The 12,746-nt window shown below is 44.6% G+C and overlaps 1 protein-coding gene across 1 annotated transcript; it reads right to left on the reverse strand.

Moving 5' to 3' along the window:
* Window positions 1–212: 212 nt before the first annotated feature.
* LOC148123389 (CD177 antigen-like) lies at window positions 213–4,416 on the reverse strand. The gene is made up of 5 exons (XM_087910643.1): window positions 4,359–4,416; window positions 4,133–4,273; window positions 3,746–3,928; window positions 1,175–1,297; window positions 213–253 (listed from the first exon to the last, which is right to left on the reverse strand). The coding sequence occupies exons 1-5, from the start codon at window positions 4,414–4,416 to the stop codon at window positions 213–215; spliced, it is 546 nt and encodes a 181-aa protein (XP_087766769.1).
* Window positions 4,417–12,746: the final 8,330 nt, after the last annotated feature.

Below are 12,746 nucleotides of genomic sequence, written 5' to 3' on the forward strand. Positions count from 1 at the left end.
CTCAACCTTTCACCCTGACTGGATGCAGCTTTGCAGCACTTGTCTTTTGGGGGGAGATTATTTGTTATGGAGAGGTGAAATGCAGAAAAATTGCACAAATACAACACTGCATAACGCCACCAGTGGTTTCTTCCAGCATGTCCTTGACATATTAACTGGAGCAGGACAGTATGTGGGCTTAGCGGCACAGATTATGACCCTGCTGTCTATGCTCAGATAGCTGCCATGGATGATAAAGTGTAGAAAGCGTTACCTAATAAAGGAGCAGGGAACAACTGTCTAAGGTTCCTCAAGGATCCTCAGAACCTTATCCTGAGTTTGTTGACTGCCTGTTACAGCTGGAATGTCATATTTTTGGGGATGTGGACACAGCTATGCCTGTCATAAAGCAATTGGCCTATGAAAATGTTAACAATTACTGTTAGGAGGCTATACATCCCCATAGAAATAGGAGTTTAAATAAATACATCTGGTTATGCAGGGACATTGATGGCACTCATGTGATGGGACAGGTAATTGTTTCTGCCCTTTGGGGGAGTCAAAGTGGAGCTAGATCAAGGACTTGTTTTCAATGAATGCAACTTGGGGCATTACAAAAAGAATTGCCCTGTCGGGTAAAAGGACAGTTAGTCAGACCAGGAGGAATCCAGGTGTTTGCCTGAAGTGTCAAAAGGGTGCCCATTGGGCTAATGAGTACCACTTTAAAACTGACATTCAAGGAAATCCCCTTCCCATGTCAAGAAATGAGAGGAGGGGCCTGCCCCAGACCCCCTAAACACAAGTGTATGGAGTGATGAGTGGACCAGCTGTTCCATCAGATTCATTCCTCAAAGAAACACCTCATTGTCCACAACCTTGTCCAAGGTACCCCCAGAAAGTGCAGGACTGTACCTCTGTACCTCCACCTGGGCAGTATTGACACCAAAAATGGGTGTGCAGGCCTTGGGGACTGGATTATATAGACCTATTCCAGAAGGCTCAGTACATATAGTCTTGGGTAGAAGTAGTTCAGCACTTAAAGGAATTAAAATTTTACCAGGAATTATAGACTGTGGTATACTGGAGAAATTAAAATCATGATTGAAGCAGAGGTGGGAGTCCTTGTCATCCCTCAAGGAGCAAGAATAACTCAACTAGTGCTTTTACCCATCCTGGGCCCGGTGTCCAGGCTTACCTCCCCCGAGCCTGAGGACTCCACTGTAGCAGTGTGTGCTGCCTGCAGGGCAGATCTGCATGTGTGCATTCTCACAACCATCTTTGGAAAGGCAGAGTGGGCAGCGCAGGGTCCCTGGGACTGCAGGTGACAGATAAGGTGAGGGACAATGGGGAGGACCTGGTTGTGGTTCTGACACCTCCTCTCTACTTTGTTACCCAACATTCCCCCCTGAGGTTCCCCTCAAACAGGCCCAACTTCAGGGATTTCAGGCTATGATCTACCTGGGGAATCAAGGGCAGAAGGGATATGGAGGTGATCAGAGACCCCAGGGCTGAGGTCAGAATGTGAAGGAAAGTAAGGATTTGCTCAGCAAATCCTCCAGTGCGCCATTTCGCAGATGTCATGTGACAGCAGCAAGGCAGGACCAAGTCCCAGGTCAGGGCTGGGGAGACACGCCTTGGCAACATGAGGACCTGCTTTCAGTTCCCAGCACCCATGTATAAAGCTAAGTGCACCCATCTACTGATGATCCTGATACTTAGGTGGCAGAGCCAAGTGGATCACTGAGGCTTGCTGGTCGGCCAGCCGAGCATACTCTGTGAGCTAGCTCCAGGTTTCGAGGAGAGACCTTGCTGCAAAGACACTAACTAGATGGCCTATAAGGAAGAACACCCCAAGTTAGACTCTGGCTTCTACACATATTTATACACATATGCACCACTTCACACATGCTCACACTAGCAAACACACAAATGCGCACACACACACACACACACACGTTGCAAGGAGCCGCTTGTTTGTCTTGGCTACCCAGAACTGAAATAATCACGCAGGAACTGTATTAATTAAATCACTACCTATCCCATTAGCTCTAACTTCTTATTGGCTAACTCTTACATATTAATTTAACCTATATCTATTAATCTGTTTATCACCACAAGATTGTGGCCTACCAGTAAAGTTTCAGCACATCTAACTCCAGCTGCAGATCCATGACATCTCTTGACTCCACCCTTCTTTCTCCCAGCATTCAGTTCAGTCCTCCCCACCTACCTAATTTCTGCCCTATCAACAGGCCTAGGCAGTTTCTTTATTCATTAATGGCAATCACAGTAAACAGAGCAAACTCCCACATCATCTCCCCTTTTCTGTTTAAATAAAAAGGAAGGCTTAAACTTTCACATAGTAAAATTACATATAACAAAGCAAGAAATAATTACAGTTACAATATTTCTATTTACTTTATCTTTTATCATAATTAAGGAAAACTATAACTACCTATTTATTCTTCAACCCCATCAAAGACACCAGAAAGATATAATATTACCTAGGTAAACAGGAAGTGCACTGTAAGCAACTTCCATAACTCTAGAAATGACAGAGATATCTTGCTGCCTGGACAGTTACCCAATTTTTTTTCTGTACCATTGGGGCATCCATCTTCAGTCTACAGGCCTATCGTATCCAGCAGACTTTTCCATGAAGCAGAAAATTTCAAAGTTCAGTCACTTTCTTCTGTGTCCTACAGAATGTCTTGCAGACTCTTTTGTGAAGCAGGAACCCTGAAGGATCATCTCACCTTTAGGCAAGTTCAGCAGTCATTTTTCTATGGGTCCTATATGTCCAGTGAAGCAGTCCAAGCAAGAGCAGTTTCTTGCCCAAATGGCTAACCAACTCCATAAAGAGCCTCTTCAATGCCCATCTTCCTCTTGAAGTAGCTTGGTCCTGCAAGGAGCAGATGTGTCTCATTGTCATGAAAAGTCCTAAATTTTTAAAACATTTAAATTCCATATTCTGAAGGTCACTGAAAGATTTGTAGAATACCTATCTAACTGAAATATATCTCTATAAATCTAGAAAATCTGACTAACATGATTATAAACTTGACTATTATATATCTTTATCTATTAACCTATATTTCTTGATTATATTACATTTTTAAATGACCTACACAAATACAATACCTTAATCAAGATCAGAAATACATACACATATAACAAAATTGACCTTAAATTTGTATCAATAAACCAAAGGACATACCAGTGCAAATTATTCATATCTATCACACACACACACTCACACACACACACACACACACCTGCACACACATGAATACACTGGTAAACTGTCATCCTCACACAACACAACAAACAATCAATGAAGTTGGAGACCAATGGCCCTGAGGTAAAGGAAACACAGAAACATATATGAAAGCCACCTAGAAAGAGGGGCCATGCTGGAAGAGGGGAATGGGATCAAGCTCCAGAGTTGAAGGCTGGTGATTCAGCATCAGAAAATATGGCTAGCTCATAACTCCAACCCTTTTGTAAAATGCTGACAGGAGTGTTGTGAGGCAGGGCGGAGGGAGGAGAAAGTGGGAAGAGAAGGAGGCTGAGTGAATTGGAAGAGGGAGAAGGACAGATGTGCATTAAAAGGTGGGATGGAGTCAGTGAGCTGGCCAAACTTCCCTTGGCAAGTAAGGGTTGGTAAAAGAATAACCCTCTGTGTTGATTTCTCTACCATAGCTTCACCCCTTCCTTAAAGGACTTCCCCTCCTCTTCTGTCATTCTTCCCCCTCCGTGGCATGTGTGGGTGTGGGTAGGTCTCCAAGAACCTCAGTGCTGGGCACATCATTGCAAAAGTCACTATGGCGACACACACAGGTGTAGGAAACAATAGAGAGTCCAGGACCAGTCCTGAGCCAGGTAACCTGGGGCTCTTGGTCCTCAGCCTTAACGTAGCCCTTTCTGATCAACAAGTTTATTTGGGGTCCTGGATGGAGAAGGAAAAGCAGGTGGAGATGGAGATTGGGATTCCAGGGTCCTGGAGTGAGTGTGGGCATCCCAAAGTAGGTGAGATGCTAAGAAAGAAGGGACCGGGCATGGATGGGTTGCACCTGCCGCTGAGGAAGAGTCCCTCCCAGGGATGCAGGATGCCCAAGGGCAGTGGGACCGGGCTCTTCAGGGAGTTTCTTACCATTCTCCAGAAGCATCACCATGTCTTGGCAACCCTCACCAACCTCACAAGTTTCCTCGTTGGTTTTCCACTCAAGGGGCAGCTCTGAGGCATTGCACACAGCCTCTATATTGTCACTTTGGCATCTCAGAGCTGGTACACCTGGGATGGGAAGATCAGCTTCATCTCAGTTGGTTACCTTGTTCCACTTCTTGGGACAGATGTCCCCTTCCAGGTGGGATTTCTCAAGTATCGGGTAGCAGAGTGGTGACTCCCAGGAGGGTCAGCGCTGGCATAAGGTTCATGACTCCTGTCCCTGGCTAGAAATGCCTCCAGTACTTTTAAAGCAGGAAACACAACCCTCTTATACCCAGGATTACCCAGGGTAGCTCAGGAAATGGGGGGAGTTGCTTTGCAATACACACCAGGCCGGTGCCCCACTCCAAATCTACTGCTAGACTGTTTGGATAGTCCCTACCCCTGGACTGAAGAGTACAAGACCCAGCCTTCAACCCTTAGAACCAGGAGGGATCCAGCTCCCAAACCCTCCTCCCTTAGGCTCAAAGATCTTGGTTTAAGCCTTGCCACTAACCCAGTGGTCCACATCCCAACAGCTTCCCAAGAGCCAGGAGTCTAGGACCCAGCCATCCTTTCCTTGGCCCTAGGGATTCAGACCCCAAGCCCTCTCTCTTCTTCGAGAACCTAACTATCCTCCCTCCGACCCAGAACTCCAGTCTCCAGTCCTCCTCCCCCAGACCTAGGACTTCAGGTCCTATCTCTCCTCCATCAGACCTAGAACCCCAGGCCCATCCTTCTTCCCTCAGACCCAGGTCTCCAGGCCCCAGGTCCCCTTACTCAGACCCTGCTCCTTCCACAGTAAGAACTGGAGTTACCCTCATCCCCAGGGACCCTGTGGTACTTCCCTTTGAGCTACCTGCAAGGCCCCTACCAGGCTTCTAAGTATTACAAGAATCCGATTTCTTCTTCTCAGAGCTACTCAGCTACCTTCCAGTCAGGTGGAAAATGACTCAACTGTCTGTGAGAGTATTGCAAAACATACCTCTTGCCTTCTTGCTCTTGCTTCTGTCCCCCACTGGTGATCACTTTTTTTGTGCTTTCTATATTGCTTTGCTATCTGTTCCTCCACCTTTAGAGATGTTCCTCTGGGTTTTTTTTTCCTCACAAAGCAATTTATGTCCTGGAGTCTTCACTTCCCTCCCATCTGGGAAGCAGTTGAACAGGGTGTTGGCAGTGGGTGAACATCTATGGAGAAGTAACATATTTCTTGTCGGGTTGGAGTACTGATGGTTCAGTGGTGAAGAGAACTGGCTGCTCTTCCGGACACTCCAGGTCCAATACCCAGCACCCACGTTCACATGGCGGCTCCCAAGGACCTATAACTCCAGTCCCCGGGCATCTGACAAACTCTTCAGCCTCTTTTGGTCCCAGTTATGCACGTGATACACATGCACACCTGAAGGCAAAGAACTTAAGCACATAAAATGAAAATGAATTAAAAAAGTTATTTCTTGACAAAGCAAAATTTCCTTGTCACAAAAGGACTGAAAAAATGGTTTCCTAGAATTTCTTTTCCAGAAAAATGACCTCCATAAATGTTGGCCTGGTTTGGAAGATAACATGCATCTAACTTCAATACTCAGCTTATGCAATGCTGGGCCCTGAACCTTGTACCAGGCAAGCACTTTATGAACTTAATCACAATCCTAACCCCCTTCTTTCTTCTTTTTATTAGATGCCATTGCTAAAACTTATTCCCTAGTGGAGACATAGCATCTACCCCTCCTGCAAAGGTCCCAACGACAATCCAAGGTACAATTCTACCAAGTTCATCCTTGGGAACCAGTGACTTTACTAGGCTTACTGGCAGAGCAATGGAGGTCGTGGGCAGGAACCTAGGTTGTCTTAAAGCAGTCATACTGGGAGGTGACTGAGGACTCACTTAAGGCCACACAGATGAGCCCCCTCCCTAGTCTTTCCCAGCCTGTGTACTTCTGGCTTGTCCCTGAGGTCACATGTAATTAGGGCAGAATTACATACACCTGTTGCATCTACCCAGCGACTGTGCCTGCTACTCGGGTGAAGGTCCCGTGACCCTCCCCTCTCAGCCCTCTGGCCACAGGTGGCACTGGCAGGAAATGATCAAATGTCACCAGCTATGGTGGCTATGGTGGTCATTTGCAAGTGGACACAGCTGGACTCATGAAGACAGCAGGAATCTGACTCAGAGGACAGGCCTGTCCAACAGGTGCAAAGACCGCAAAACCACCAGTCCTGAAACTATGGGGATAGGGGATGGGGCTTGCTCAAGGCTTTGGAGGCCAGTCATTGTGTTCAGTCTAAAATCAGTTCTGGGTCCTCAGCCCACAGTCTAGCTGAATCACATGCTTGGTTTCTCCTCTGCTGGCAGAGGGGCTCATCTACTATGAGGAGACTGGGACTTATCAGAACTTGCACCAGATATTTGTCCAGGGTTTTGAGCCAAATTCCTAAGCACTTAAGTGGCGATTTCTCCATGGAGATGGATATGATTCTACATGGTATCCTACATTTCTTCTTTAGAGATAACAGTGGTGCCAGAAAACACCTTCGCAGTCTTCCTTACTGATATGAGAAGGAAGTGCTTTCTCTCTGGGTTTTCCCCAGCCCTAACCTTGGCACCTGTCACAGCCCTAATCTTCCTGGGGTGTGACGGTGTCTTCCTTGTAATTCTAAGCAGGACCCTGAATGAGTGACAAAGGTCTCACCCCATTCTTCTTCAGACCTGCCCAAGGCATGATTCTCCTTCATTATTATTATTATTGTTGTTGTTGTTGTTGTCATTATCATTATTACTGAGTGCTAGAGGCTGGACCTAAAACCTCACAGGCAAAGTGCTCTACAGTCCAAGCCCCAAATTTATTGGTTTTCAGCAACAGTCTCTGCCTCCTAGATCTTCAGAAAAGGGCAGGCCTCCCATATATATTAACCAGCCATGGCATAGCAAGCTGCAATGAGACTAGGCACTTCATTTTCTATTAAAGCTGGATATGGTAAGAGTAAAGGGTCCTAAAATGAGGCAACAGAGTCAGAGACAGCCCCTGCTCCCACCCTTAGGAGTTCCACAAGAGAACCAAACTACACAATTGTAACATATGTGCAAAGGACCTAGGTCAGTCCTATGCAGACTTCATGGTTGGTGGTTCAGTCTCTGTGAGCCCTTATGAGCCCAGGTTAGTTGATTCTATGGGAGTATCCATTGTTTCTAAGTGTGGCCATGCATGTCTGGATTCTCCTGGGACAGGAGGATTGCTGTCAGTTTGAGGCTAGCCTTGACTGCATAAGTACTGGGCCAGTTAGGGTTACACAGACAGAACCTGTCTCAAAACAAATAAACAAAAGCTTTTCAAATAAATATCTGTAGACAAGTAAGTAATAATGTCCATTAGCCTTGGTTCTTCAGTACCTGATCCACAGTAGAATCTTGTGATATATTATTGGAATCAAAATGTAAGCAGTGATGGAGGAGGGTTATCTGTCTATGTGTTACTTTCATTGGTTAATAAAGAAGACAGCCTTGGCCTTTTTGATAGGCCAGCCCTTAGGTGGGTGGAGTAGACAAAACAGAATTGTGGGAGAAAGAAAGCAGAGGCAGGCAGTCGCCATGACTCTCCTCTCCGAGACAGACACAGGTTAGGACCTTTCCCGGTAAGCCACCACAGATTACTAAATATGGGTTAAAGCAAGATGTGAGAATTAGCCAATAAGAGGCTGAAACTAATGGGCCAGGCAGTGTTTAAAAGAATACAGTTTCCGTGCAATTATTTTGGGTATAAACTAGCCGGGTGCTGGGCTGTGGAACACAGCCCACTGCTCCTTCCTTCTACAAAGCAGAAAATGACTTGAGCTGGGGAGATGATGCAGGGGGCTAAGAATGATGTCTGAGCAAGCTCAATGACTTGATTTTAATCCCTAGAAGTCTTGTAAAAAGCTGGGAGTGGTGGCATGCACTTGTCACCCCAGTGTTGTGATAGGCAGAGTCAGGAGGATGGATAGGACTTTTGACCACCAGTCTAGCTCCAGGTTCAGGGAGAGGCCTTTCTCCATGGAACTTGACATTGTCCTCTGGCCTCTGTATGTTTGCACACAGGTACATGCCATCCCCATCAGAAGTAGGCTTAACACACACACACACACACACACACACACACACACACACACACACAGAAAAGAAAAGGAACAATTGGCACACTTCCTGGATACCCCCCTCCCCGATGTTAGCACTTTCTGTTGTAGGATGGAAATTCATGGCCTCAAGGATACTTCAAAATATGTTTACATAAATCAGGGCCTCTGTGGGATATTGTGCTGTGTGCATTTAGAGAGAAAAGGGAATGTAATATCCCAGTGTCTTCCTGGTATCTTATGTACAAAATCTTTCTTTTCTTCTCAGCTCCAATATATTTGAATGAAAAAAGTCAAGGCAAGATTAGCTTTTGAGCAGAACCCAATGACATAGCCCTGAAATTTCCACCATTTGGGAAGAATTTAAAATCTAATGCAGGTAGATTTTAAATTCGAGGCTAACCAGAGAATTGTCATGAGGCCCTGTCCCAGAGTAAGATGTTTTTGTTTGTTTGTTTTGTTTTTGTATTTTACGTTGTTTGTTTTAAAAAAGAGCTGGAGGTATAGACGGGAATAGAACACTTGCCTGGAATCTACTCACAAAAAGCTGGAAGTGTGGCTCATTCAGAGAATGCTTTCCTTCCATGCAGAAAACTTTGGTCAATAGCTTGGTTAAGAAAGAAACAAAAAGAATGGGGGTGAGGGGAAGGGCACAAAAAATGACTCGGTACCAGGTGGGACACATGCACACCAAGGACACAGAGGGCAGCAGACATTCTGAGACTTCCAGTCCCAGGACTGTGAGAATATTTTGTTTTTAAGCTACTCAGTCTGTGAAATTTTGTTATAGCAGCCATAGGAAGCTAATACTGAAGAGTTCAAGAATAAGAAGATAAAAATGTAGATTCCAGAAATAAGAATGAAGAAATAAAGAAATACAAAGTTCTAAGTCTATGAGAATGAGAACAGACTCTCAGCAGATCAAGGATCACAGTGAGCTATTGTCTCAGGCGCTTAAGAAACCTCCATTAGCCTAGGCCATTTCATTTTACAACTGGCTGTTCTAATTACAAGGCTGGAGCTTCTCTCTGCAAACTGAGAGTAGTGTCCTGGAAATCTTTGATAAATGACATTTATGTACTGAGTTAACCTTTAAGAGACAGAGATATGTAACCTCTCGGTTGGTCACTGCCTCTTTTATGGGAAACTGGAGCCATCAAAGGGGTGGCATGGAAGTCCAGTATACACTGCCTGGAGGTACCAGGAGAGACAGTGAACAAGGGACAAACTCCCAGTTTGACTAAAGAGCTCTGACAATGGAGGTTGTAAACTATGGTAGTCTGTATCTGAGTTTTACCTTGAGATAAGTGAAAAGCTTTCTGCTCTCTTCTAAGTTCTCAGCCTAAGAACTAATTATTCTAATTTATTAACCCTCTGATATTACTAGCAGTGCCTTTTTCTCATTAGTTACTAACATCTGTTTTCTTTTTTTTTCAAATTTTATTAATTTATAAAAGTTTCCATTTCCGCCCCTCCTCTCAACACCCTACCACTCCCCCCAATCCCTCTCCTCCTCCCTCTCCATCCCTAAGAGCAGTCAGGGTTTCCTGCCCTGTGGGAAGTTCAAGTTCCTCCCCCCCCCTCCAGGTCCAGGAAGGTGAGCATCCAAACAGACTGGATCCCCAAAATCCAGTATATGCAGAGGAAGCAAGTCCCAGTGTCATTGTCAATGGCTTTTCAGAAAGTCCCCGTGCCAGCCACCTTCAGAGAATCCAACCACATTCACAGAATCTGGTTGGATCACGAGCTTGTTCAGTCCCAGTTCAACTGGCCTTGGTGAACTCTTATTAGATCAGTCCCCTTGTATCAGTGGGTGAACGCACCCCTCGCAGTCCCGATTTCCTTTTTCATATTCTTCCTCCTTCTGCTCCTCATTTGGACCTGGGGGGGGGGGGCTCAGTCTGGTGCTCCACTGTGGGTCTCCGTCTGTATCACCATCCATCGTGGGATGAAGGTTCCCTCTGGTCTTGCTTTCTTTGCTCACGTTCTCTTTCCTTCTGCTTCTCGTTTGGACCTAGGGAGTTAAGTCCAGTGTTCCAATGTGGGTCTCTGTCTCTATCTCCATCCATCGCCAGATGAGGGATCTATGGTGAAATGCAAAATATTCATCAGTATGGTTATGGGCCAAGGGCGGTTCAGGCACCCTCTCCTCAGTCCAGAGAACAATCTGGGGATCTCTCCTTGGACCTGGGATCCCCTTTAAAATCAAGTCTCTTGTAAACCCTAAAATGACTCCCTTAGTTGAGATATATACTTCCCTGATCCCATATCCATCCTTCCTCCCTCCCCCCATCCCAGTCCCCCGAGATTTCCCCTTTCCTCCCCTATTCCCTTCTCTCTAACCCTCTCCCCTTCCAACAACCCCCACCACCACCCGATGCACCCGAGGTTACCTGGCACTCTTGTCTATTTCCAATCTCAAGGAGGATAACTACATGATTTTCTTCAGGTTCACCTTCTTATTTAACTTCTCTAGGATCACGAATAATAGGCTCAAAGACCTTTAATTATGACTAGAATCCACTTATGAGTGAATACATACCATATTCCTCTTTTTGGGTCTGGCTTACCTCACTCAGTAAAGCGTTTTTATGTCCATCCATTTGCATGCAAAATTCAAGATGTCATTGTTTTTTACCGCTGAGTAAAACTCTAATGTATATATGTTCCACACCTTTTTTAACCATTCTTCTATTGAGGGGCACCTAGGTTGTTTCCAGGTTCTGGCTATTACAAATAGTGCTGCTATGAACATAGTTGAACAAATGCTTTTGTGGTATGATAGGGCATCTCTTGGGTATATTCCCAAGAGTGGAATTGCTGGGTCTTGAGGGAGGTTGACTCCCAGTTTCCTGAGAAACCGCCACACTGATTTCCACAGTGGCTGCACAAGTTTGCATTCCCACCAACAATGGATGAGAGTTCCCCTCTCTTCACATCCTCTCCAGCATAGGTTATCATTGGTGTTTTTGAGTTTAGCTATTCTGACCGGTGTAAAATGGTATCTCAAAGTTATTTAGATTTGCATTTCCCTGATTGCTAAGGATGTTGAGCATGACCTTAAGTGGCTTTTGGTCATTCGAAGTTCTTCTGTTGAGAATTCTCTGTTCAGATCAGCACCCCATTTTTTAATTGGGTTAATTAGAGTTTTAGTGTCAAGTTTCTTGAGTTTTTTGTATATTTTAGAGATCAGGCCTTTGTCTGATGAGGGGTTGGTGAAGATCTTCTCCCATTCCGAAGGTAGCTCTTTTGTCTTACTGACAGTGTCCTTTGCTTTACAGAAGCTTCTCAGTTTCAGTAGGTCCCATTTATTTAGTGATTCTCTTATTGTCTGTGCTACTGGGGTTCTACCTAGGAAGTGATCTCCTGTACCTATGTCTTGTAGACTACTTCCCACTTTCTCTTCTATCTGGTTCAAAGTGATCAGATTAATGTTGATGTCTTTAATCCATTTGGACTTGATGGTGATAGATATGGACCTACTTTCATTCTTCTACAGGTTGACATCCAGTTAGGCCAGCACCATTTGTTAAAGATGCTTTCCTTCTTCTATTGCACACCTTTAGCTCCCTTGTCGAAAATCAAGTGTTCATAGGTTTGTGAGTTAATATCTGGATCTTCTATTCGATTCCATAGGTCAACTTCTCTGTTCTTATGCCAATACCAAGCTGTTTTCAATACTGTAGCTCTGTAATAGAGTTTGAAGTCAAGGATGGAAATGCCTCCAGAAGTTCCTTTATTGTATAAGATTGTTTTGGCTATCCTGGGTTTTTTGTTTTTCCATATAAAATTGATTATTATTCTCTCAAGGTCTGTGAAGAAGTTTGATGGGATTTTGATGGGGATTGCATTGAATCTATAGATTGCTTTTGGTAGAATTGCCATTTTTACTATGTTGATCCTCCCAATCCAAGAGCGGGGGAGATCTTTCCATTTTCTGGTATCCTCCTCAATTTCTTTCTTCAAAGCCTTAAAGTTCTTGTCAAATAGGTCTTTCACTTCCGTGGTCAGAGTTATCCCAAGATATTTTATGCTATTTGTGGCTATCGCGAAAGGTGAAATTTCTCTCATTTCCCTCTCTTTTTCTTTTCCTTTGTGTATAGGAGGGCAACTGATTTTTTGCAGTTGATCTTGTATCCTGCCACATTACTAAAGGTGTTTATCAGCTGTAGGAGTTCTTTGGTAGAGTTTTTGGGGTCGCTCATGTATACTATCATATCGTCTGCAAATAACGAGAGTTTAACTTTTCCTTTCCAAATTGTATCCTCTTGATCACCTTATGTTGTCGTATTGCTATTGCTAGAACTTCAAGCACTATATTGAAGAGGTATGGGGAGAGTGGACAGCCTTGTCGTGTTCCAAATTTCAATGGAATGGCTTTGAGTTTCTCTCCATTCAATTTGATGTTAGTTGTCGGCTTGCTGTAAATAGCTTTTATTATATTTAAGTATGA

Source organism: Myodes glareolus, chromosome 1 (genome assembly GCF_982192425.1).
Source record: "Myodes glareolus chromosome 1, mMyoGla1.1, whole genome shotgun sequence".
In the NCBI taxonomy this organism is placed as follows: domain Eukaryota; kingdom Metazoa; phylum Chordata; class Mammalia; order Rodentia; family Cricetidae; genus Myodes; species Myodes glareolus.